The sequence below is a fragment of the Babylonia areolata genome, chromosome 27 (genome assembly GCF_041734735.1).
Source record: "Babylonia areolata isolate BAREFJ2019XMU chromosome 27, ASM4173473v1, whole genome shotgun sequence".
NCBI classification, from domain to species: domain Eukaryota; kingdom Metazoa; phylum Mollusca; class Gastropoda; order Neogastropoda; family Buccinidae; genus Babylonia; species Babylonia areolata.
The window spans coordinates 2,128,270-2,153,827 of record NC_134902.1 but is presented as its reverse complement, the minus strand read 5'-3'; the positions used below and the strand labels follow the sequence as shown (position 1 = coordinate 2,153,827).

The 25,558-nt window shown below is 44.6% G+C and overlaps 2 protein-coding genes across 4 annotated transcripts in view; both read left to right on the top strand.

Moving 5' to 3' along the window:
* LOC143300987 (tektin-3-like) overlaps positions 1–17,960 on the top strand; it is a 31,073-nt gene extending 13,113 nt beyond the window's left edge. For 2 of the 3 annotated variants that reach the window (XM_076614957.1, XM_076614960.1), the window contains exons 2-9: positions 4,588–4,761; positions 6,244–6,422; positions 8,806–8,891; positions 10,642–10,850; positions 11,972–12,115; positions 13,385–13,607; positions 13,785–13,939; positions 15,499–17,960. In XM_076614957.1, coding sequence (XP_076471072.1) covers positions 4,589–4,761; positions 6,244–6,422; positions 8,806–8,891; positions 10,642–10,850; positions 11,972–12,115; positions 13,385–13,607; positions 13,785–13,939; positions 15,499–15,730 — 1,401 coding nt within the window. In that variant the 5' untranslated portion in view covers position 4,588 and the 3' untranslated portion in view covers positions 15,731–17,960. Of the gene's footprint in view, positions 1–4,587; positions 4,762–6,243; positions 6,423–7,492; positions 7,579–8,805; positions 8,892–10,641; positions 10,851–11,971; positions 12,116–13,384; positions 13,608–13,784; positions 13,940–15,498 lie in introns of all 3 variants that reach the window. The other variant, XM_076614958.1, reaches the window with a different exon arrangement.
* Positions 17,961–22,379: 4,419 nt separating this feature from the next.
* The window catches only part of LOC143301220 (rab11 family-interacting protein 5-like), a 55,544-nt gene continuing 52,365 nt past the window's right edge, over positions 22,380–25,558 (top strand). The window contains exon 1 of the mRNA XM_076615349.1: positions 22,380–22,581. The gene's annotated coding sequence lies outside the window, so the exon portion shown is untranslated. The remainder of the gene's footprint in view (positions 22,582–25,558) is intronic.

Sequence of the window (25,558 nt, the reverse complement as noted above, 5' to 3'; positions counted from 1 at the left end):
CTCTCTGTGTCTGACTCTCTTTCTCTCTTTCACCCTCACACCCGCACATACACACTGCCATACACACACACACACGCGCGCGCGCTCGCGCGCACACACACACACACACACACATATATATACACACAAATGCCCACCCTCACGAATACACTGGATGAAATAAAAGGAGAAAGGTCTCACACTAGCAGTAATAGATGGATAGATAGATAGATAGATTAATAAATACATGAATAAAATGAATAAATGGAAATCCAATTGCACCGGGGTCAGAACCGACATGTGGGGGGAGCCTTTGCACTGCCCCCTGCCCCAGTCAGTTCCGTGGCACAGTTAGCCAATGTGCCGGTCCGATCTTCTTAGACACTGCTACCGGCTGTCACAGGGCGTCACTTCAGCTGGTGTTGCCTTGGTGTTGACTTGTCGGGCTTTGGCAAAACACTACGTGTGTGTGTGTGTGTGTGTGTGTGTTTAGGAGTTTGGAGGTTGTACAAGCAAATTATTATTATGCCTAGCATACCCAATTTCTGGTCCAGACATTGAGGAATGTGTGCCACCGTTTATTGTCGAGTGTACACGTGTGTGTGTGTGTGTGTGTGTGTGTGTGTGTGTGTGTGTGTGTGTGTGTGTTGCGTGTGCGCACCGTTGTGATCGAATGTCCGTTTGTCATTGTATCTGTGTGAATTGCCGTGTGCGTGTTGAAGATACCGTCTTGACAAAGGTCACACACTGCTGTCTCACTGAGGAACTCAATATTACCAGAAACCCTGTATACACATGTGTGTAGGGTATTTGATAGTGCTCATTATACCTACCACAAGACACACCGCTGTGCCCGAGACACGCTAATACACACATACACGCACACACACACACCTACGTACACAGAATAACACACACACTCACATAGTATGACTCAGTTTAGAAAAAAAAGTACATTGCTATGATGCATTCGACTGAATCTCACAAAGCACAAATACATCAGTCAGACACACTGCCCCAGACAGGCTCTCTCTCTCTTTCTCTCTGTCATACACGCGCGCACGCACGCACTTAGACCTATTGTGAAGTTTCTTTGGCTTAGTCAGCACAGACAGATATATCTCCAAGACACCTCATTCGATATGTAGTAGTAGATCAACTGTCATTCATTCCACCACTATTGACCCCCTTCTGTGTGTGTGTGTGTATCTGTGTGTGTGTTTCTGTCTCTCTCTCTCTCTCTCTCTCTCTTATACACTCTTTACCAGACCTCCATTCCAACAGCGGTCTTTTTCACAACTCTTTCCTCCCTCGTCCATTGCTTTCTAATAACCCTGACTGTACTTGGAGGTTCTCTTTGAAGTGAGACGCCAGCCACTTGAAAAGGAGAAAAAAACATGTCACTTGAAGCTTCTTAACTTGAGGGCTTCTCTGGTAACAGTTGTGTCTGCATATCAGTTGTGGTGGAGTGCCTGGCTTTGGTTGAAAATCGTGGTCGTGCGCTTTTATTGGTTTTAGCAGTAGTCAGTTTGAACATTGCCACAATAAAATGAATGCAAGGGATTTGACAGGATATAAAACAAGTTTTACACGGAGTCCTGTCATGATCACTTGTTTCCAAAACGCCTTATCGCTTCGTATGTGTTCAAACTTGTTCCTTCTAAGGTGTGATTAGCTCCAGGGAGTAGAAAACATTGGTTGTTCGCTTCGTTTGGTTTTCAGGACGTATTGAATATTTCCAAGTATCAACGCTTTTAGAGTCACCTTGTGTGTGTGTGTGTGTGTGTGTGTGTGTGTGTGTGTGTGTGTGTAAGAGAGGGAGAGAGAGAGAGAGAGAAGGCGTGCATGTCTTTGCTCTGTGTGAGCGCGCGCGTTTCTGTGTGTTCTTAAGAAAAATAGAGGGAAAAAGAGAGAAAATGACATGCTTCGTTCCAGTCCGTGTGTGTGCGTGTGTGTGTGTGTGTGTGTGTGTGTGTGTGTGTGTGTGTGTGTGTGTGTGTCTCCCCCAGAACCGAATTTGCTAACACACAAAACGGTTGATTGAGTGTGTGTAAATATGGAACAAACTGCAGTCACCCAGTCATACTGTGTAGACACCGTTGGTGGGCAGGTTTTCAGGCACACAGGAGGTGGGGTACATACCGCTACACCTGACTGGTCTGTTCAGAGACATGTCCTGCAAAACTCCAAGACAGGCCACGAAGAACACGGGGAGGGGGGAAGGGAGGGTGTGTGTTTGTATGGGGGGGGGGGAGGTTGGAGGGGGTGGAGGGTTTGGGGACCGACGAGGGGGTTGGGGGGCGGGGGGTTGAAGGGGTGGGGATGGAGGGACTGGGGAGCGGTAGCAGCTCGATTGAAGGAAAGCTGCAGTATGGTTATTATTGGCTGTCATACGAGCACTTTTGTTGTTCAAACCGAAGAAGAACGGTTGATGTATAGCGTTTATTAATGTCACCTCTCTCTCTGTCTCTGTGGAGAGGTGATTGTGTCTCTATATGCGTGAGCGCGCGAACGCGCACTTAATTGCTTGTTTGTGTGTGTGCAAGTGTGATATGAAGAATTGACATTGATTCTACATGTTAGTGCGCGTGTGAATCTGTGTGTCCCATGAGTGTGAAGTCTGGAGGCTTTGGGTTTCTGTATGATGAACAAATGAAGCTTGTCACAAACGGCAGGTCAAACCGTCGGGTTCTGCACAAGTAAAAAGCTTCCCCACGTTGACAGAAGACAAAAACCTTTATTTCTCTGTCTCTGTCTCTGTCTCTCTCTCGCACACACACACACACACGCGCACACGCACACAAGACTTGTATCGGAAGCTTCGCGCGGCGCGCAGCACTGACACAGAACCCACTAATTGGTTCTCTGACCCACAACCGAGCTGACTGGATAGATCTCGCATTGACTTGTTGCTCTGTCGACATTTCAAGGCCTGCGCCGCGTCTTGTTCGAGAGATCGTCAGGTCCGCCTACTATGATTGCCAGCCACTAGCGGGTTTGTGACCTGCATTCAAACCCTGATTAGAGTGCGTTAAACTCCACTCGGGGTTTAAACACGGGTCACCAACATCGCTCCAAGTGGGCGGTGTTGTCTGCGGAAGGCTGTCAGAAAAATGGAGTGTTCCCCACCTTTTGACGCTAAACGTTTGCGGTAGATGACACCGGGGTTAGGCGGAAGTCATACTGGAAAAAGAGATTGCTCCTTCCTTTTGACGCGAACCATTTGCTGTAACGTGCCATTGGGGGTTGGAAGAGAAGGGAGTGTATTTTATCAGCGACTTTCTGTGTGGCCAGGAAGGAGGGGGGAGAGGATTACGTTGACGTGTGTGACGGCTCAGCAGTTGTTGATCAACTTTTTTTTTTCTCTCTGTGACGGGAGTAGAAAGAGGGGGAGGGGTGGTGGTGGTGGTGCGTGTGGTGTACCTTGTTCAGGCGCGGAAAGTCAGAATGTTGTGTAATGATAATACTGGACGCGCGCGCACACACACACACACACACATACACACACACACGCGCGCGCGCGCGTACGCACGCGTTTCTAATATCAATTAAAGCGGAAACACGTAAAATAGAAGGTTAACACGCTGGCGCCCTCGCGCGCGCGCGCGCACACACACACACACACACACACACACACACAAAACCAAACACGCGCAAGCGCACACACACACACACACACACACACACACACACACACACACACACACACACACGCTGGGTACGTGTACATCTGTCAGTTTCATTGAGATATTACCGTGTGACGACACATTAAAAAAAAAAAAAAAAAAAAAATCCAGCACGCCTTTCTACAGTGCATGATAACACTCTTCAAAGCATTGTGAGGTTGCTTGAAGCTGGAGCTGACGCAAGTTTTGAAACTTAGTTACGTTTCATTATCAGTTATCAGACAATAGATTAGTTATACGCTGGATTTGACACAGTGTTTTGAAATGAACGTAAATTGTACGTTATCGGATAAGTTTATCGTAAGCAGGAATTAACAGACGTAGGTTTTTTTAAATTTTTTTAATTTTTATTTTTTTAGTTTGATCGTCAGCTTCAGCGTGTAAGAGCAGACTGAGGCAGGGAAACAACGGCGGAAAGACGGTCAATGTTTGTAAAAGGCTTTTGTAGTCGCCTTCAAGGCTGTTGACCGTGACAGAAGTTGATACTTATGAAATAATGTAATTTGTACGGCGTTTTGAAGTTAAAAGAAACATGACAACACAATTTATTAAAAAAGAAGAAAAAAATCAAGCAAACAAAACTACTGTTTCTCTTTTCTGTTTTCCTGTATTTATTTATGTACATGGAAATGGAATTTAGCCTGGAACAACTCTTGTTGCCGTGGGTTCTTTTATCTTCGCTGAGTGCACGCACTTCACTGGAAAGTCTAGCCACCAGTCCACCAGTTACGGAAAAGTGAAGTTAAAAGAAAGGTTGTTACTAACCGGGAGTTGTAGAGTACATCGACCTGTTGGCTGAGTCCCTTGAAAGCAAGTTGTTCAGTGCTAGGGTGTTGGTTTGGTGAAGGTGTAGGTTGCTTCAGGAGGGTGTAGTGGGTCAGTCCTAACTGGGGCACTGATGTGTTTTGTTTTTGTTTTTCAGGATGGCCTACTTCGATTCTCCCGCCGTGGTGCGCACGCGCAGTGCCACCCCCATGACCCCTGAGATGTCCAAGATCTTGCCCTACGTGACGGACAAGACCATCTCCCGTCACCTGGGATCCTACGGCAAGTCCATGGACCTGGGCCACGCCCGTAACTACTTCAACCCCGCCATGTGAGTGATGCGTTGTGCTGTGTTTTCTGTGTTGTATTGTATTGTATTGTTTGTGTTGTAAGTTCACGGACATGTGTCGTGCCCGTAACTAAGTAAACTTCCACTCCGCCATGTGAGTGATAGGCTGCGTTATGTTGTGTTGTGTTTCTATCCCATTCTTCTCTATTCTATTTTAATCTAAGTCCATGGACCTGGACCACGCCCCTAACTACTTCAGACTGACCTGCCATTTGAGTGTTTGTTTATATTTAGCTTTGTTGCTTTCTGACCAGCCGACCACAAAAAGATTTGATCAGGACTGGAGAAAAAAACCCTGTGAATATTGGTCACCTAGAAGCCGAAAAAAACAAACACAACAACAACAGCAACAACAACAAAACCTAGAAAAGAATAGGCAACAGTCATATTCATGCACATTAACAAAGGTCATGGCTCTCACGTTGACCATTATGTCAGTTTTTCATTTCAGAGAATTTAAAAAACAACAACAAAACATACTAATCAGGACATAAACACAGTCATACGTAAAACAAATGTTATATCTGCAAGGGATTTTGCAACGGAAAGTACAGGTATTCCTGAAATCTTTCCTGCCTGGAGCAGTGTTGGCTGATAGCTGTTGAGATACGAACACATTCGTCTCAAGTGTGTGCGTGAAAAAGAAAAAAAAAGGAAAAGAAAGAGATAAAAACCAAACTCAGTTCATGGAACCCTTATCTATAGGCTACCGTGACCTCAAACAGAAATCTTCAGCCCCCAAACCAAACCCCCATTTACAACCCGACTCGGGCAAGGATCGTTGTTGCTATGGTCACACAGGGGAAGCAAATCGATTCTCATTCTTTCGCCTTGTGGCAAATATATTCAGTTTTCTCCCCTGCTGTGTTGGGAACTGGTCTGTCTGTGATCGGACAGTTAATGAAAAAGGCGCCGTGGTTGACACGGTTAGGGGTAGGACTTCTGATCCTGAGGTCACCACTGATAACAGTTTCTCCTGGCGTTGTGTCCTGGGGAAAGGCATTAGACATTTAACATGAAGATTTTAGCAACATGCTTTCCAGTGGCGACCAGTCATTGCTCTGACTCGGTAAAGTCGCCAATGGAAAAAAAAAAAAAACAACAAAAACAAACAAACAAAAAACCTCGAAGAAATACTTCATGCGTGTGTGTTGGTATGTGCATGCTTGTGTATGCGTGTTAGTATGTGCAGCGCGCGCGCACGTGTGGGTGTGTGTATGTGTGTGTGTTTGCGCACTTTGTGTCTTTCTGATGTGTTAGTGTAAAGTACTTTAAGAGTTTTTAAAGCAGCGCAATATAGACATACTGTTATTATTAGCATTATTATCATCGTTATTATCATTATCATTATCAGCCCAAACAACGGCAGGACACATAAAGCCCAGTCATAACTCTCCGTGCCCACCCTAAGTGTGAAGTGAGCCATTTTCACCTCAGTCCCGGTGTCCACTGTTTGACGTGCAGGCGCACAGTGTACTCCCGCTACAACCCCAATGACTGGAGCCTGTCCAACTCCATGAACTACTCGCTGTCCGACAAGGAGCGATCCTTCGCCGAACGTCTGCGCGCCGACGCCTGGAGGGCCGTCAAAGAGACGGACGCCCGTACACGTAACCGACAGAATGACGTCACCAAACGCTTGGGTACGTAGCTACGTCAGCAGCAGAGGGAGGGAGGGTGAGGTGTCATATGACGTGACTGCGTGGTGGGTTTAGAACAGGGGTTGTGCTTTAGGTTGGGAGGTGGGGGTGGGTGATGTCGATTTCAGGCGGAAGTTTATTCATTTATCTTTTGAGGGTGAAGGTTGTATGCGTGCGGTGGACGATATAACTAATAATGTGTACGTGTCAGTGCTCTAGTTTGGGGAACGAAAGAGGTGTGTGTGTGTGTGTGTGTGTGTGTGTGTGTGAAGTTGATGTTCAAGTGTTATGTGGTGTGGTGTTTTTTTTCTGTCTGTACAAAATAGAAAACGCTGGAAAAGTGATACGTCCTAAATCACATTGAAGAATACCATTCACATCAGACATTATTCAGCAAAGACATACTTATAATTATTTATACAGTTATGAGAATACGTGATTATTGCATTGATGTTAGTTTGCTGACTTGTACATTTAATCGGAATCTCGCCAATTCTTCATTTATGATCTTGTTTTTATAATTACTGCTACTATTACTACTATCACTGATGCTATTGCTGCTACTGCTACTAAGCTTTGGAACAATTGGAAGTATTCATTATACTGACACATTCATTGGAACAATGTTTTCTCTCTTCTACCCCGTTTCTAGGTTCGCCTGATACCATCCCTCGCCAATGCGAACCGAAAATAATTAAAAATGGAAAGCCCTACTCTCTGTGTGATTGACACAGATTGAATGAATGCACCGTTGCAGATTATTTTGTGGATCTGGCATGATCTGGCTTCACATTAGTGCAGCGAAAATTTCAAAATTAAGTACAGTGATCCTCCAAAATAGATTCCAAAAGCACTGAAAGTGAGTTACAGTAATTATTATATACAAATGGTAATGTCGCTATAACTATGCACGAATATTGTCGTAATAGGTCCCTGAATTTAGGATACGACAATAAGGAATTATCCCCTTCCGCTCCCCCCCCCCCCAAAAAAAAAAGAAAAGAAAAAAGAAAGACAAGAGATTTGCTTCCTCACCCAATAATATTTGTTTTGCTGGCGTTGTTGTGTGTTAGGCGAGAGAGTGACTGACATTGCATTTTGGAAGGGTGAGCTGAACTCCGAAATTGGCGCCATGGAGAACGAGATGAACAACTTGAAGGTACTGCTGACGTCACTTCCTGCTGCCACCATCCGCACCGTTTCCGTTTCCTGTCCCTGTCGCTGGCTTCCTATGTATTCCAGTTTAGCCCTGACGTAGTTGTGATGGTAGTACGTCAGGGATACTGTAGCCTGTGCACTGGTGCTTCTTGCCTTCTTCTTCTTCTTCGGGGGGTTCTGTCTGCACTGTATTCCACTGACCCGAAAGAAATGACCCCAAATTCGCATGCGAAGAATGTATGCGAAATTTGCTCACGAAGTCAACAGTTTCGTTCCAGTGTGTGAAAGAAAAAGTCTCGTGTGAAATTCAGGCCAATGAATTTACGCAATGACAAAAGTTTCAAGTACATTTTTCCCCCCCTTCGGTGAGAATTTGTCTCTTTTTTTTTTTCGGGTCTGCGGAATTTGATCTTAATCCTGATCCTCTTGTCTTTCAGATACCTGTCTTCAGCTTTGCTGCTGTGCCAGCCAGACCCGCCTCTTGTTGAATGTCAAAACAGCGAAAGTGAAACTAACTGAAACAAACCAACAAAAATAGGATTTGTTAGTCGTGTGTGCTAGGAAAAAGGAAAGTTGTGAAAAAAAATTGAAAAGGAATGAACACAGAAATTTCCTTCTGAAAGAGAAGAGAGGAAGAAGATATAACGATTAGGAAAAAAAGTATCCTACAGTTGATTTGTTTGGTTGCAGTATGCTGTTCTGAAAAAGAAACATATAAAAAAAATCATACAGTTGATTTTTTGTTTGGAACGTGCACGATATATGATCATTTGTAAAAAAAAATAAATAAATAAATAAATAAATAAATAAATAAAAAAAATAAAAAAAATAAAAAAATGATAACCTGGCAGTTTGGACCATGTGAATAAAAGCCTTTTGCCTTCAATTAAGTACAGACAAACCCAAAACGTCAGTGCATTCTGGATATGACATTTTGGAAAAAAAAAGAAGAAAAAAGGTTGTGACATATGACAGACTGCTATCGTTGCCGTGTTTCGGGTATGACCAAGTTTCCTACTGTCGTAAAGATGTGGGGGATTTCTCAAGTATCCCTACCTTTAACTGTTGCCACACAATTGTGGAAGTTGTAGTAACGTTTTAATCACGGCAGTTGTTAGTTGTGACGACAAAATGCAAACAGTCCCAAAAAAACAACAACAAATAAAACGTAAATCGGGTCTGGTTGGCAGAGGGCTGTATGCACATGTCTCTCTCTTCTCTGATTCAGGCGAGCGGGTGTATGACATTTCGTTCTGGAAGACGGAGCTTAACAGCGAAATCAATGCGATGGCCACGGAAATTGAGAACTTGAAGGTAAATGAGAATGACAGTGAACCAAAAAAAAAAACAAAAAGAAAAAAAAAGAAAGAAAGAAAAAAGAAAGAGAAAAGAAGAAAAAAAAGAGGTTTGACTGTGGCCCACACACTGGTGCGTATCCTTACGCACGTGTTATAATAATGATGATGATGATGATGACAGTGATGATAATAATTGTTAACAATAGTGGGTATTCATAATATGCTATTCCTCCTTAGCAACACAGCATATCTCTGTTTATCGTCTCACCCGAATGACTTGCGTCCAGACCACCACTCAAGATCCAGTGGAGTGGGAGAAAATACAGGCGACTGTGGGATTCGAACCCCCCACGCTGATTCTCTCGCTTCATAGATGGATGCGTTACCGCTAGGCCACCACTCCACGTAGTGCACGTAAAAGAACCCACGGCAGCAAAAGGTTGTCCCAGGTAAAAACCTGTGGAAAAATCCACTTTGATAGTAAAACAAATACACTTACAGGCGGAATGAAAAACAAAACAACAAAAAACCAAAAACGGGTGATGCAGTTCTGGGCTGATGCGTTATTCTTGAGGAGAGCAGCTCGAATTTCATGTAGAGATATCTGTCGTGAGAAAAAGCAACACGATACGATACGATACCATGCAGTTCAATGCAGCGTGATACAGTACAAAAACAGTGCAGTACAACACATTACACTCCACTCCACTCCACTCCACTCCACTCCAGTGCACTACACTACACTCCACTCCACTCCACTCCACTAAGGACCGAGGACTGAGGACCATGTTTCGCTGTGGCTCTGTTCTTCCATGTTAACTGTACCCCCCTCGTATTTACCTCACCCTGCTTTCATACCAAGTTATACATTTTCGCTTTCATATACTGACCATTTATGGACTTTTTTCGAGCATTAACTTACATTTATTTGTTTATATTCAATTACGTTTGCCATGGTGATTTTATTGAAGCCAGCACTGATTTTATCATAAGCAGAGTAAGCCTGCTAAATGATACAATAAAGTTGTAGTTTCCTCTGATTATTGTGTTTTTCGAGGTCTTGATGCTTATTTAGAATTATTAGAAAGTGCGTCTTTAACATTCAATTAACAGACTGATATATGAACAAATTGTAAATAATGAAAAGATGATAAAGGTATAATTTGTCACGAGATTCTCTCTCTGTATCTGTCTCTTTCTGTTTGTCTGTCTGTCTCTCTCTGAGCTTTTATTTACCATTGAATGAATGTTAACGGTTAGACTTGTTGTTTTGTTGTTGTTTTTTTTAGTTGGTGGGAGGGCGGGAGATTGCAGAAACTACCCACGCAGATTGTATACATTTGGAATAAAAAACACTCAGTAGATGCACTTCTTCAACGGATGAGATATACTGTTCATTTATTGAGTGGAGAAAAATTCAGAAGCAGAAATCACACACACACACACACACACACACACACACACACACACAGGTATCAGGAAAACTGGTCTTGGAAAAAATAAGAATACATTATCGAATCCAACGTCTGTTCCTGGATGAGTATAGCCCAGCTCCGGTTGTCTTGGTAAACCTCGGTTATGTTTGACCGAAGAAGAAAAAAAAAAAAGTATACGTATGTTTGTATTTTTCCCCCCAGATCTTAGTTTCTTTGTAGATGACTTGAAAGAACAAAAAGGTTGTTGCTTGTTAAAATCTCCGAGCTGACATTAACGCTGTTGGCTGTGACGTTGTTGCCTCCCCTCCCGGCGGGCGGGCGGCACTGTAGGAGTACAAGCGCACGTGCGAGAAGGCTCTGGCGGACACGGCCAACCCCTTGCACATCGCCGAGGAGTGCCTGATGAACCGGGAGAAGCGGCAGGGCATCGACCTGGTCAACGACGACGTGGAGAAGTCCCTGGTGAAGGAGGTGGACGTCATCAAGAAGTGCCAGGCCCGCATGAAGAAGGTGCTCGACAAGGCCTACGTGCAGCTCAAGTCAGTGCCGGTTTTCTTTTGTGTCTTCTGTGTGTGTGTGTGTGTGTGTGTGTGTGTGTGTGTGTGTGTGTGTGTGTGTGTGTGTGCGTGTGTGCGTGTGCGTGTGTGTATGTGTGTGAAGTCAAGTCAATTTCAAAATGATCTTTATTGAGGGTAAAAGAATAAGCTTATACAGCTTTTTTACATCCTGCCCTCAGAAAAAAAAGAAGAAAATTATTTTTTTTTAAAGGAAGAAATGGGGGAAGTGGGGGTCTGGAAAGGATAATATGGAAATAAACAATTACAAGAAACACACAAAAATTCTACCGAGAACAACAACAACAACAACAGAAATAATACAAGCGTAAATAGCAATAAATTTACATGATACTGACACGATTACAACATGCAGTGCGACATTCTTACATCATTTGTGTGTGTGTGTGTGTGTGTGTGTGTGTGTGTGTGTGTGTGGTAATTTTTTTTTAACCATTGAAACAAATGGATGCATTGTAGCACAACGATAGAGTAAGCGAAAGTAACACAACACCCATGGGAAATAGATGAATGAAGTTGGGGCTATACAAACTGTTGACACGACAGTTGTAGGAAACGTTGGGCAGTGGGAGAGAGCAAATCAACAATTAAAGAAGGAAACGGTGAAGATGTGACGAGGGGAATCTGTATTCTGTCAGCTATTTGAAGCACACTCATGTGTTTCTGTGCCTGTGGTCAGGTACAGATGCCTGCTCACGATCGCTCGCTCGGCGAGAGAGACAGGGAGAGAGAGATATTATGGATGGATAATACATGTATAGGCCTAGGCCCCATATGGATGGGTATGTGAACATTATTCTTACACACACACACACACACACACACACACACACACACACACACACACACACACACACACACACACATCGAATTGCAATGCCGCTGAACGTCCATATATTCAGTCAAACAAAAATATAAGTAAAACTGTATTACGGTTCAGTGTGTAGAACAATAAAATGAGAGAGAGAGAGAGAGATCATTGGATTACGTATGCCTCATACTAAAGTGCACTCTATATGTGTGTGTGTGAATGTGTGTAAATGCATGTGTGTGTGTGTGTGTGTGCGCGCGCGCGCGCACTGCAGGATGGACCGCGCGGCCCAGCACGCCCTGGAGATTGACGCCAAGGACAAGCACCACGCCCAGGGCCTGGATGACCGCATGCAGCAGCTGAGGAACAGCTCCGCTGGTGTGGGATACGTGCCGGGCATCGAGAACGTCGACAACACGTCAGTGCTTTGATGCTCATTAGGATGATAACGTTTTTTAATGTTTGTATGATAGTCAGTCGTGCCCGACTGTGACCATCACAACAGCAGAGGAGGCATCTGCTGTCCCGACTATCTGGGCTAGAACTGGATTGTAGTGGAGAGAGTCTTGTCCAACTTACATCCCCACTCTCTCGGCCAAGAAGGATTTAGGACAGTCGGTGTTGGGATGGTTCCCCAAAGGCCAACTAGCCCACAAGGCTGCAGCACTAAGAGCCAGTGCAATTTTGCCTCCTAGTTTGAGAGTCATAGTCCTTCACAAAAGACTAAGCTGTAAATGACTTCCCACTGCAATGGAGAAACCATTGATCACACAGATCTCACTTTGCTGTTGGCCCAAGTAAGTGTAAGCTTATGTTAGTCTGCACTGGCATGACAAGCCTATGATTATATATAACGATAATATAATGACAACAGGTGAGGAACAGTTCTGCTGCTGTGGGTTATGTGCCGGGCATTGAGAACATCAACACGTCAGTCATTAGAGAGGTCTCCCCGTTCACCCTAATGATAATGATAATGATGGTGATGATGATGATATCAGTGTGCATTATATAGCGCTGACCCTGTAGCCAAAGAGCTCATATAACAACACATGTTGCTTGATGAAGAAGGTACGGGGAAAGAAAAGAAAGAAAAACAACCTTTAAGGGTATAAAATCGCTATTAAGATTTTTTTTTTTAAAACAACCCAGTCAAACACGCACAAACAGACATATGAACAGATGCACAAATAATGATGAAAGAAGTGAAAAAATCCGATAAACGAAATGAGCGAACAAACAACCAACCTACTCCCATGCGCCCTTTCTCTGCCACTATTGTAAGTGAGTCAGTGAAACACAGCCAACAAAACAACCTCTGTGTGCGTGTCTCAGCCTGTCTGTGAGGGAGGGATGTGTGTGTGTGTGTGTTCTCATGCCTGTGTGTGTGTGTGTGTGTGTGTGTGGGCGCGTTTTGTTTTAAGCTAAGCCTTATTTACTTGATAGCTTTTATAATCTGATTCATCTCTGAAATGTGCTTTTTGATTTGTATGAACACACTGGATGTTTTTTGTTGACAGAGACCGATTGAAATGTTGTTGTTTTTAAAGGCATGTTTATATTGAACTGGATGATGTAAGGCGCTTTGAGCAGCATCGGTAGTGGATATCACGCCACAGAAAAATGATGTATTATGATTAGTAGTGTCCCTGTAATGACCTAGCCCAGCCCACTCTTCCCCCCACAGCATCACCATCCCGGAGTCCTGGGCCCGCTACACCCAGGAGAACATCGCGCGCTCCCAGAAGGAACGCGCCGCGTCGGAGCGTCTGCGCGGCGAGATCGACAGCACGCTGCGACAGTGCGCCAACGAGATGTGGAACAACTTCAACGCCGTCAACAACGCCTTCAACACCAGGATCCGCGAGACCAACGACGCCAAGAACAAACTGCAGGCCCACCTACAGAAGGTAGGTGTGTGTGTGTGTGTGTGTGTGTGTGTGTGTGTTAATGATGGCGATGATTACAACGACAAAGACGACGACGACAACGATGATGGTTATGACATAAACGCCTGACTCTCATCACAGTTATGCTGACGACGACAGCGATGAGACACTACAGACGTTTCACCGTCCCTTGTGCAGACGATGCAGGAGATCTTCGACATGGAGCGGAACATCGACCTGCTGCGCAAGGCCATCCAGGACAAGGAGAACCCCATGAAGGTGGCCCAGACCCGCCTGGATGAGAGGACACGCCGCATCAACGTGGAGCTCTGCAACGACCCCGTCATGAAATCGTCAGTACCTGTTAGGTTTCCATGTTTCAGGGATTTGAGCGTGGGGCGGGAGGAGTGGGGGTGGGGGGATAGATAGGTCTTGTCTCTTGAACCAGGGCAGTGTATACATTGTATAATGCTGTATCTCTTGTATGTTACTTATTTTCTTCTTGTTTCCTCTTGCTCAGAAATGTATGTCTTAACTGCACTGTTCGTGTGGCTATTTGTTAACAAAAAATAGAGCGCCATAGCAGACGTGATTACTATTTGTATTAGTTACATGAAATATGTACCGTTTCCATGTGGCCCCACGGGGATCCCTGAAATGAACATATCTTGTCTGGCTGCTGATCAGTGAAACTGAACCGTTGGGACCGGCCGCCATGGTGAAAAGTTGGTCAGTATCTTGAATCGACAGTTGGGAGGATGCAGGGTCGATGCCCATCAGAGGTCGGGTTCTTTTCCACCCGTGGCCGGCTCCTACCCACAGCTTTGTGTGCTGTGTGCTACACGTGGGAAGACAGGGGACCACACAGTCCAGGGTCTTCCACTGACTTTCACGGATGATGCGTCTTTGGGTGTGTTGCTCTAATTTCCTGACCAACACTGCAGGTGTCTGCATCTGTCTGGTGGACGCGGGAATATAATTGTGATGAGAATACAGCCCTGTCAGGTTGTCTGAAACCTAAACGGACACCCAACAGAAGCATCTTCATTAACCCCGTCAACGCACACCACCTTCAACATGTAGGAAACGGAATGTCCAATGTCTGGGGGAAAAAAACAGGAAAAAAATAAGGGTGGGGGGTTTGACTCATTTACACAACTCTTGGGTTCTGACGACTCTGTTGAGATGATGACTGTTATGCTGCACATTTCTGATCAGTTTACTGTGCATTGCCACACACATGCAGACAGAGACAGGGATATCTGATGTCTGTTCTTGTTGCCGTGCTCATCTTGGCTTCTGGGCACCCCCCCCCCACCCACCACCCCCCAGAGGTGGCCAAGGGAAACAACTCTTTTTCGTAGCAGATGATCCTAGCGTCAGATAGAAGCTCCCACACAGGATTTTCATTGTGGAAGTTTTCATTATATCACCAGTTTTGAAAGCGTCAGGGACGTATATTTCTGCGCTACGAGAAGCCGTGTGTGAACGTTGACATGTTTTGGTTTGGTTGTGTGTTCTGTTGATTATCTGTCTTGTGTGTCCGTCTGGACTGGAACTTTGTCTGGACCTGTTTCCTCTACCTCCACTCTTCTGCTGATGATGTTTTCCATTGCACTAAAATGCCGTGGTGGTTTTGGTCTTTGTGTGTGTTAGTGTGTGTGTGTTAGTGTGTGTGTGTGTTGTGTGCAATTACATGTTACTGTGTGTGCATTGTTTCATTATAATTGGCAGTTTCCGCCATATAAATACAACATATTATGATGATGATTATCATTCTTATGTGTGTGTGTATGTGCACAGTCTGCACATTAATATTATCATTAGTAGTAGTAGTAGTTTTGTTGTTATCACTATCATTATTATCATTATGAGTAGAATGTGACAATGACGGTGACGTGTGTGTCCACAGTCTGCAGCGCGAGGTGGCGGAGATCCGGGAGTCAGTCCGCCTGCTGAAGGAGCGCCTCAAGTCCTCGGAGCTGAGCCTGGCCCGCCTGATGAAGACCAAGGCCACGCTGGAGCACGACATCGCCGTCAAGGAGAACTCGCTGCGCATCGACTCCGCCTTCTGCATGGGCATGCGCAAAGGCTTCCCCATGGACCCCAAGGTGGGGCCTATCTTCCAGATGCCCACCTGCTAGAGACGGTCCTGCCGACCCCCACCCCCTGGCTCTTTTTACACTGCTGTCTCTTGTCCTTGTGTTGGTGGTTTTCTTGTTGCCCTTTTAGGTCCACACACATCGTGTTGATCGTCCTGTCTGTCTGTAGCCTTGTGTCTTTGTCTGTGACTTGTCCTTTCTGTCATCGCTTTTCGTTGTGCTGTCTCGTCCTGATTGGTTGTGGTGTCTGTGGTTGTCCTGCTGTGATTGGCTGGCTGGTCGTGCAGTCAGCGTGGACTGGCTGTCCTGAGCTGTCCATCACAGCTCTTGCTGTCTCTGTGGGTGGATGGATGGTCCCATTATTTCTGGCCGGTTTTCCCCCCCTCTTCATGCACCACCAGCACCAGCAGCATGCCTGGCGGAAAGAAAGCAGAGTGACTGTGCCGAGAAGACATGCATGATACTGAGGTTCCAGCCTTTCGTTTTCGATACTGAAGAGAAAGTCATTGTCATACCACCCTGAGAAAGGCTTTTGTTCCACAGCCACCATTCCCCTCCACCGCAGCTTGTCAGTCCATCTGTTAGCAATCCCAAGTCTGTCTCCTGGGCGCCTTCTCTGCTCAGATGCTGGTTCTAATCGTTACTCAAGCAGCATCAGAAACCAGAAGAAGGTGCCGGCATCATTCTGAAAGACTGCAGACTTGCCAGGTGTGAGTGAGAACCTCCTGTTATGTGTGTGTAAGTTGTGAGTGTCTGTTGGCACATGGGTGATAAGGGGGAGAGAGAAATGGAGTGTGTGGGTGTTTTACCGTGTTGTTGTGTTGGTGATGTTGTCCTCGTTTCTTCTGTTGTTTTGTTCTCTACATTTTGCTGCTTTACCCCAGCCTGTCGTTTTCCTGCAGAAAAACCCCCAGAATAAGGTCATTTTCAATGCCAGTCAATGAAAACCTAAAACCTGACATACGGTCCACTAACATGATAGAAATGCTCTGTGGCCAGTATTCTCTGTTGATGGGTCCCAGCAGTATTATTTTCACAAGCGGCGCAAAGTTGTGTTGTTGTTTTTAAATGTATATTCATATATTATATCTTTCGTTCAGTTTCTGTTGTTGTTTTTTAACCAAAGTTTCCTAACGAGATTGTTTTTTCCTAACGTTTCCTCTCTCAGAACTAAGACGTGAGCATTGCTGTGATAAAAGTTCCGTCCTGTAAGACTTGAGCAGTATTTTCAGTAAGACATTGGCGTTGTCATGACCGACGGGATGTTGTATGTGTCAGTACTCATCTTCCTGAGTGGTACTGGATGACAGGAAAACTGTTGTGTAATGTGGATGCCAGTTGACCGTCACTGTCTCCTCACGGTCACACGTTGAAGAAGACCCAGCACATAGAAAGATGCGTAAAACGTAAGTCCACGATATAATTGATTCACACCTCATAACGACCACGCAAAATAGATCGCCAAAAAAAGTTGGGACAAGTTTTTACAGCGGGTTTTCCTAAACACCTAGGAAATATCCTTCTTCCCACTCCTGTGAATCTGAAAACATATTGAATCCACGTTAATAGTTTTGATCGATTTGATGAGACGACTTACATTTTACATTTTGTTTTTCCTATGGAATCTTGAAACCGGACTGTAGCGGTCAGTCAGTCGTGTGTGGGGTGGAGTGTATGAAACATAACGTTCCTGCTGTTACTTCCAACCACATCTTTCCCCCCCTGTACCCCTCCAACATGACGGCTTTGCACAAGACATTGGGACTGCTAGAGGCCCGTTTCCCAGTCCAGGGTCGTTTGGTGTGGTGTACTGTTTGTCGTGTTTTCACCTACATCATCAGATACACCTTTTCTTTTAGCCTGATCAGTATTATCAGCATGTTTTTGTCTACTGTTTCCAAGTTTTGTATATACGTATATATACACATATCGAACTTGTATAGGTCTATATTAATCATATATTTATCAAAGACTGTCACTTTTAACGATGTTTTCATTCAGTAATAGGCTATATTATTAACGGCGTTGTTGCTCTTTTGGATTTTTTTCTCTCTTTTGTTATTTACCCCCCCACCCCAGCCATCCAGCTACTCTTGGAAGTTGTGATTTATTTTTTCCAGAAGCGTTGCTTGATTTGGTGGTGTGTGTTTTTGGCGGTGTGGCCGATCTCTGTTTGCTTGCTTGGCAAAACCAACGTGTCCATATCTTGTGTCTGTAGTGCACTTCACACCACGGAGGAATCAACAATAAATCATTGTTTTTTGGTCAACTTTTTCTGTCTTGGATACTCCCTGGTTTTATGGTGTGTGTGTGTGTGTGTGTGTGTGTGACAGATATTGGTTGGTCTTGTGTGTGTGTTTGTGAAAGTGAAAGAGAGAGAGAGAGAGAGAACGATGCGCGCGCAGACACGGTCACACGCGCGCACACACACAGACACACACACACACACACACTCGCACGCACGCAAACGCACACACACACACACACACACACCCAAATGCACATGCAAATACACACAAGCGCACATGCACACATACACATACACCCACTCACACATGCACACTCACCCATGCGTACCAACACGTAAGCACACACGCATACATACACACACGCATGTACACAACTATGCACACATTCACACATAAGCACACACACATTCACGCACACACAAACACACACACGCACATTCATCTCTGTCAAAAATGCCACAAATGTTTAAAATATAAAGTTATACGAGGAGAGGCTATATTGTACATGTTTCTGATTTTTGACTCACTTGTGTAAACAGAGTGAGTCTATGTTTTAACCCGTTGTTCGGTTGTCTGTGTGTGTGTGTGTGTGTGTGTGTGGTAAACTTTAACATTGCCATCTTCTCTGGAAATACTTTGTCCGTCAATACCAACTTTGGCTTAAAAATCATAGGGAAAAAAATCATCACAGTCATACCAATAAGAGTTTTGTAAGTCTCCCGAATTAAGCCGTGTTTCCTGTATCATTAACCGTTTATTTCGTTGAGGCCATTTCCAGGATTCCGAAAACAAAATAAAACCACATCCCAGTTGCAGTAGTGTTGGCGATGCTTAGTGAGTGATGGCGTGACCTCCATTTTCTTGTTCGCAATTAAATGGAAAGAAATACAAATTCTGGACAGAACACATACAGTGACACAGACTACATTATCGACGTGTTTACTGCATATGGATCTTTTAAAGCGGATACTCAGTTAACTAGAATGAACATACAAGAGAAATTGAATCGACTGTGCCGTACTTTCCCGGCGGGTGTAACTAAAATTGTACATCGATCCATATCCAGAGAAAACGGCTAAATGTTGCAGTGTGATTGCGGCGATAGCCACGTCTCTTTTACCGGGGACTTTCAAGAATTCTTAATTGCCCTTTAAGAAATTGTTTAATGCCCGAGATACACCAAAATGATATGATTTAAACAGTGTTATCACTTGGAATACCGCAATCGATTTATCGCCCTTAAAAAAGCATGCTTTAATGTAAATTTTTGAACGTCTTTCATGGATCCGTAATAGTGCAATGAGTAAGACAATTTCTTCCCACCCGAACATGCTGGGTTTGAATCTGCGATCAGGCCTTATTTAAACAAAATTATAAATATTTTTTAAACCCGAAGCTTTATAATAACAAATACAGAACACAGTTTAACAATTAAATGAAAAATTTTTTTGTTAGTGTATCACAAGTGAGTCTTGAAGGCCTTCCTCTCTTGTTACATATATGTCGATTGATCACCACCATAGCCGGAACACGTTATGCACAAAAAACCAAACAAATGGTGTGATACATGCCACTGATAGAATCAGAGCTGTTAGGAAACACTTGAGACATGTTTTCTTCACTATGTCTCTGTGTGCCCGGTACAGAACTGATAACGACCAGTGAGTTGTCTGTGGCAAAACTTGGTGCAGAAATCCACAATGACTGCAAAATGAATAAATACACTTGCAGGCAAGGAAACAGTGGGTGGCGCTGGACTGTGGCGACGCGCTCTCCCTGGGGATCGTATACCTAATTTTACAGAGAGAAATTTGTTGTGTTACAAAGTAAAACAATACGATACGATACAACGCAACGCACAGCAGTGCAACACAGTGCAATGCAATACAATATAATCCAGTGCAGTGCAATGCAATATAATCCAGTGCAATGCAACACAACATAATCCAATGCAATACAATATAATCCAATCCAGTGCAATGCAACACAACATAATCCAATGCAATACAATATAATCCAATGCAATACAACATAATCCAATGTAATACAATATAATCCAATTCAATGCAATACAATATAATCCAATCCAATGCAATACAACATAATCCAATGCAATACAATATAATGCAATGCAATACAACATAATCCAATGCAATGCAATACAACATAATGCAATGCAATACAATATAATCCAATGCAATGCAATATAATCCAATGCAATACAATATAATCCAATCCAATGCAATACAATATAATCCAATGCAATGCAATACAATATAATCCAATGCCATGCAATACAACCTTTCTGCCAATGCCTACACCACAAACTGTTTCCCGAATTCGATTTTTTTCCGTGTTTCCACAGTCCATGGATGGTCTTGACTAACTGGAGCCACAAGTTCGGTTCCATGTTGATAGAAATAATGCTATGTCGGATCTATCTTTTTTTTTTTCTCTTAAAAATAACAACAACAACAACAACAACAACAACAAAAACTCAGATCAGTATATTTGGTTCCAGCAAATCCTACAAGGGCTGCCATGCCATAAACGTACACACACCTCAAAACACATGCCCAGAACTCTTTAATACTCCATTTGCGCACGCTGAATGCCAGAATGCGCGCAAGCAATTCAACTCCACAATGGGGTATTAATACGGGGACAAAAATTTGTCCGATCTGTGTAAGGTGATTTCGTCTGTCCTCTCCTCGTTCGCTGCAAGGTGGTTTTATATGACGTCAACCAAACAGTAGCTCACAACACGTAAATCGAAGAAGGGGGGCGGGGGTGGGGGTGGGGTGGGGTGGGGTGAGGGGGATAATTTATTCAAGTATAGGCCATTGCCTCCTCTCGTGAAGGGGTGCAAACAAATGAACTTATAACAAAAACAACAGATAATACGCGGTCATGTCAACAAGAAACATACTTTGTTTTATAATTCTAAGACATCAGAGTCGATCGCAGTCTGAATGCTTTAAACAAATAGATAGACACATTACCAATGTTCTCTTCGTCGGGCCTAGAAGCCATGAGTAACGCGAATCTGAGCTGACTGTGAAATTTATAAAAATCTAGTTGGTATATACTTAGTTCACAAGTTATGCAGGGCAGGGCAACTTAGAACGAAATGCATTTCATTTTCTTCTCCCTCGCTTCAAAGTTTGCACATCAGATCAGTTGCACAATGTGTCCTGTATCGGTGATAGTGTACTGCTGTATCAGAAATACCAAGTATAAATCTTGAGAGAGAGAGAGAGAGACAGAGACAGAGAGAGAGACAGAGACTGGGACAGACAGACAGACAGACAGAGAGGGGTGAGAGAAAGTTACCCCCACTGTAAAGGTCAAGAGCACTCGTGACATGGGTGGGAAGCCTTTTTTTTTTCTTTTTTCTATTCCCGTTTTCGGGGGGAGGAGGGGAGGCCGGGGGGGGGGGGGGGGGGGAGGGGGCCGCGGGGGGCGGGGGGGGGGGGGGGGGAGGGGGTGATGATGGGGGAAGGAAGGGGAATAACCTCTGCTCTTTTGCTCAAAACTGGAACCGCTTTAAGTACCCTTAATGATTGTTCGGATCACATGCACATTGTCTCTGCACTTGTGTTGGTCTTTCTCTCACGGTCTGTCTGTCTGTCTGTCTTTTTTCGTTTTACGTTTCTGTCAACACACACACACACAGACACACAGACACACACACACACACACACACACACACACACACACACACACACAGACACAGCTTGGTATAGTTTGGTCAGGGTCTAATATCACTGATAGTGAAAAGACGCTAAACTAAAGAAGGAACACACGCACACACATTATGCAGGGATGCCATGTGTATAGCTGCAGCAGAATTCACGTGAAAACCGAACAGGAACTGGTCGAACAGTACTCAGCAGCCGACAAGTCGGCTGGATGTCTGTGAATATCTTGGTGTTAGAAATGGGAATGAGAAAGCAGTGCGGCTTTTGTTATTTACCAGCTGTTTCATGCATATCAGGTGAGCGACTTCTGATATACAGAACCAGATTGGTTGTTTCACTTGTAAAGTAATTTTCATATTTTGATTCATAAAAATTGGATAACATTTACTTGTGAAGTCTTGTTTTCCGTAACAGAATTTTCTTATTTTGATTAATAAAATTGGATAACATTTACTTGTTAAGTCTTGTGAAATTCACAGCTTGTTTTGTCATTGTTTTACTAATATTACTACTGCTGCTATATTTTCATTCATAAATCAGCAGAAGAGGCTGTTGCTTGCTTGTGGAAGTGCAAGGAATGAACATTTTTTTTTTACAACTATTTTTACTGAAAAGTTTTTTTTGTTTTTGTTTTTTTTTACATCGAAAAACTATTCTGAACCTACTGTTTCTTTTTCAGAATTTAGTGTGATAATCACACTTACCTCCTTTCAACGCTCATGGTTGGCCATACATTTCCTCCCGCAAGGACAAGGGCGAAAGTCGATCTGAAAAGAGCGGGGGCATAAGATGGCGCGGCGTTAGACTTGCGTTGTCTGTCTCCTGTGTACTTGACTGTCCTCTTGTGCGGTGGCTGCTCACAAGAGCACTCAACACACACCTGTGGGATACTCACAAGCACGCACCTGGTGCACGAAGAGAGGATTATAAGTTTTGTGCTCAGGTGAGTGAGTGGTTTCAAAGTCGTGTTGTAGTGTTTGTGAGAGTACTCCTTGTGAAAAGTTGAAGTTGTCGTTGGTGTTTTTGATACTTTGCCTACGTTAAGTGTGCGCTGTGTGTGTGTGTGTGTGTGTGTGTGTGCGCGCGCGCGTGCGTTAGTATGTGTGCACGTTAGTGTGTTTGTGCGCGCGTCAGTGTGTGTGTGTTAATACGTGTGTGTGTGTGTGTGTGTGTGTGTGTGTGTGTGTGTGTGTGCGCGCGTCAGTGTGTGTGTGTGTGTGTTAGTACGTGTGTGTGTTAGTGTGTGTGCGTGTGTTAGTGTGTGTGTGTGTGTGTGTGACCGAGAAGGCGTTTTTCTCTTTTTTCTTTTTTACGAAGTGGGGGGTGGAGATGATTAGAGGGATTCAAGTCAGATGGGCGTGCCTGCCTGTGGTTGACAGAGAGAGAGAGAGAGAGAGAGAGAGAGAGAGAGAGAGAGAGTTTCCCCTTTCTTTTCCTCGTTTTCTTTAGTTACACCAGTGTGCAATGTTTGTGTGCGCGTGTGTGTTTGGGGATGTGCATATGTGAAAATCTGCCATTTTATTTCACACACAAACAACTCTGTTGCGTGTGTGAGTGCGCGTGGGACCCAGTATGTTTGTATGTATGTGTGTGTGTGTTTGCGTGCGGCGCGCGCGCGTGTTTGGGGATGTGCATATGTGAAAATCTGCCATTTTATTTCACACAGAAACAACTCTGTTGCGTGTGTGAGTGCGCGTGAGACCCAGTATGTTTGTATGTATGGGTGAATGCCCGTGTGTGTGTGCTTGTATGTGTGTGGTCTATGTATACGTATACGTGTGTGTGTGTGTGTGTGTGTGTGAGAGAGAGAGAGAGAGAGATGTTGAGCTATCTTTTTCAAATCGGTATTGTTACATTGTAGACGTTCAAACGGCAGATAGCTATCGCAGCATTTTTTTAACACATTGTGCACTGCACTGTTGTTTGAGAAAAGCCCCTGGCAATACAAGGAAGACAGGGGACGTTTTTTTTTTCTTTTCTTTTTTTCCTTTTCTTTTTTTCCTTTTCTTGAGATGGCTGCGCTAATAAATGCATGCGTGTGCGAGTACTCACACACACACACACACACACACACACTCACACACACACACACACACACACACTCACACACACACGCGCGCGCGCACGCACGCAAACACACACACACAAACATACTCACTCACACGCACGCACGCACGCACACAAAAACTAACATACATACGTATACGCGCGCGACCTCACGCACGTACATGCACGCACGTACACTCAAGTAAGCACGCACGCATACACGTACGCACGCACACACACACACACACACATACACGCGCGCGCGCTTACATGAACGCGCGTACACTCAAGCAACATGCATACGCACGCACACACACACACACATACACGCACACGCACACCATAACAGAACATACACGTGCGCGCGCGCTAAGAAAACCACCAGTAAGTACTGTGACACCTTCATTTGTCACCACACACACACACACAAACTGTCCGATACGTCTCAATAAATATTCACCCTTCTGTTTTTTCCCCCGACAGTTGACACAAACTGGCGGAAACTTAGGCCTGGCTGTGCTGCTCAGCTGTGACAGTGTGTGTGTGGTGTGCTCAGTGGCCGTGAAGGGAGGGATGACAGCGAACTACATAGACATCAACGGCCACAGACACCCCCTCCCCTTCCTCCACACCCCTCCATTTCTGAACGAACACAGGTCGGGAGGTCTGTATATTTATATATATATATATATATATATATATATATATATATATATATATATATATATATATATATATACATACAGACACCGTGTTAGGGAGAGTTGGGACGGAGGAGGGGGGGGGGGCTGTGTGTGTTTGTACGCGCGCGCACGTGTATGTGCGTGTACGGGCGTGCGTGCGTGTATGTGTGTGTTCGTTTGTATGTATGTGTGTGTGTGTGTGTGTTTTCTAACAGACTTGAGGGTCAAGTTCACGAGGGGAAAAAATCTGGGCTAGACAAATACACTACACTGGCAGTCATGTGTGTGTTCACAAGTGAGGCCCACTGGCTGGGCTTTGGGGAGGTGGAGTATGTGCGTGTGTGTGTGTGTGTGTGTGTGTGTGTGCGTGCGTGCGAGTGCCTTTGTGTGAGCGCGTGTACGTGAGTGTGTGTCGCGTGTGCATGTGTGTGAGCGCACGCTTGCGTGTTTTCAAATGATACTGGGTGGGGAAAATGAACTGCACTTATACACACGTGTTCCCAGTGTCATGCTGTTCCCAGTCGTTCTCTCTCTCTCTCTCCCCCCCTCTCTCTCTCTCCCTCTCCCTGTCACTCTCTCTCCCCCCCTCTCTCTCTCTCTCCCTCTCTCTCCCTCCCTCTCTCTCTCTCCCTCTCTCTCTCTCTCTCCCTCTCCCTCTCTCTCTCTCACTGTCTGTCTGTCTCTGATTTTTTTTTCTTGAAGAATTTGCTTTTGTGCATGTATTTTTCTTACCACCACCACCACCCCTCCCCCCCCCCCCCGCCCAGAGGGCCGGATGTAAAAAAGCAGTTGTGCTTTCCCTTACACTTGTGAAATAAAATTTCGTTCGTTCGTTCGTTCTGTTCTCTGTCTCTGTCTTCAGTATAACAGTGCAATGAAAAGCTATAGGACATTCAACCTTTTTCAATGCTGCTGCATTAATGATAACGACAGGAGAGGACTGGGCCCCGCCTTCCAAAGCTGTGCCCTAGACACGGTGGGTATGAGTTCACTGCCTTCTTAAGCTGTGCCCTAGACACAGTGGATATGAGTTCACTGCCTTCTTAAGCTGTGCCCTAGACACAGTAGGTATTAGTTCACTGCCTTCCTAAGCCGTGCCCTAGACACAGTGGATATGAGTTCACTGCCTTCCTAAGCCGTGCCCTAGACACAGTGGATATGAGTTCACTGCCTTCCTAAGCCGTGCCCTAG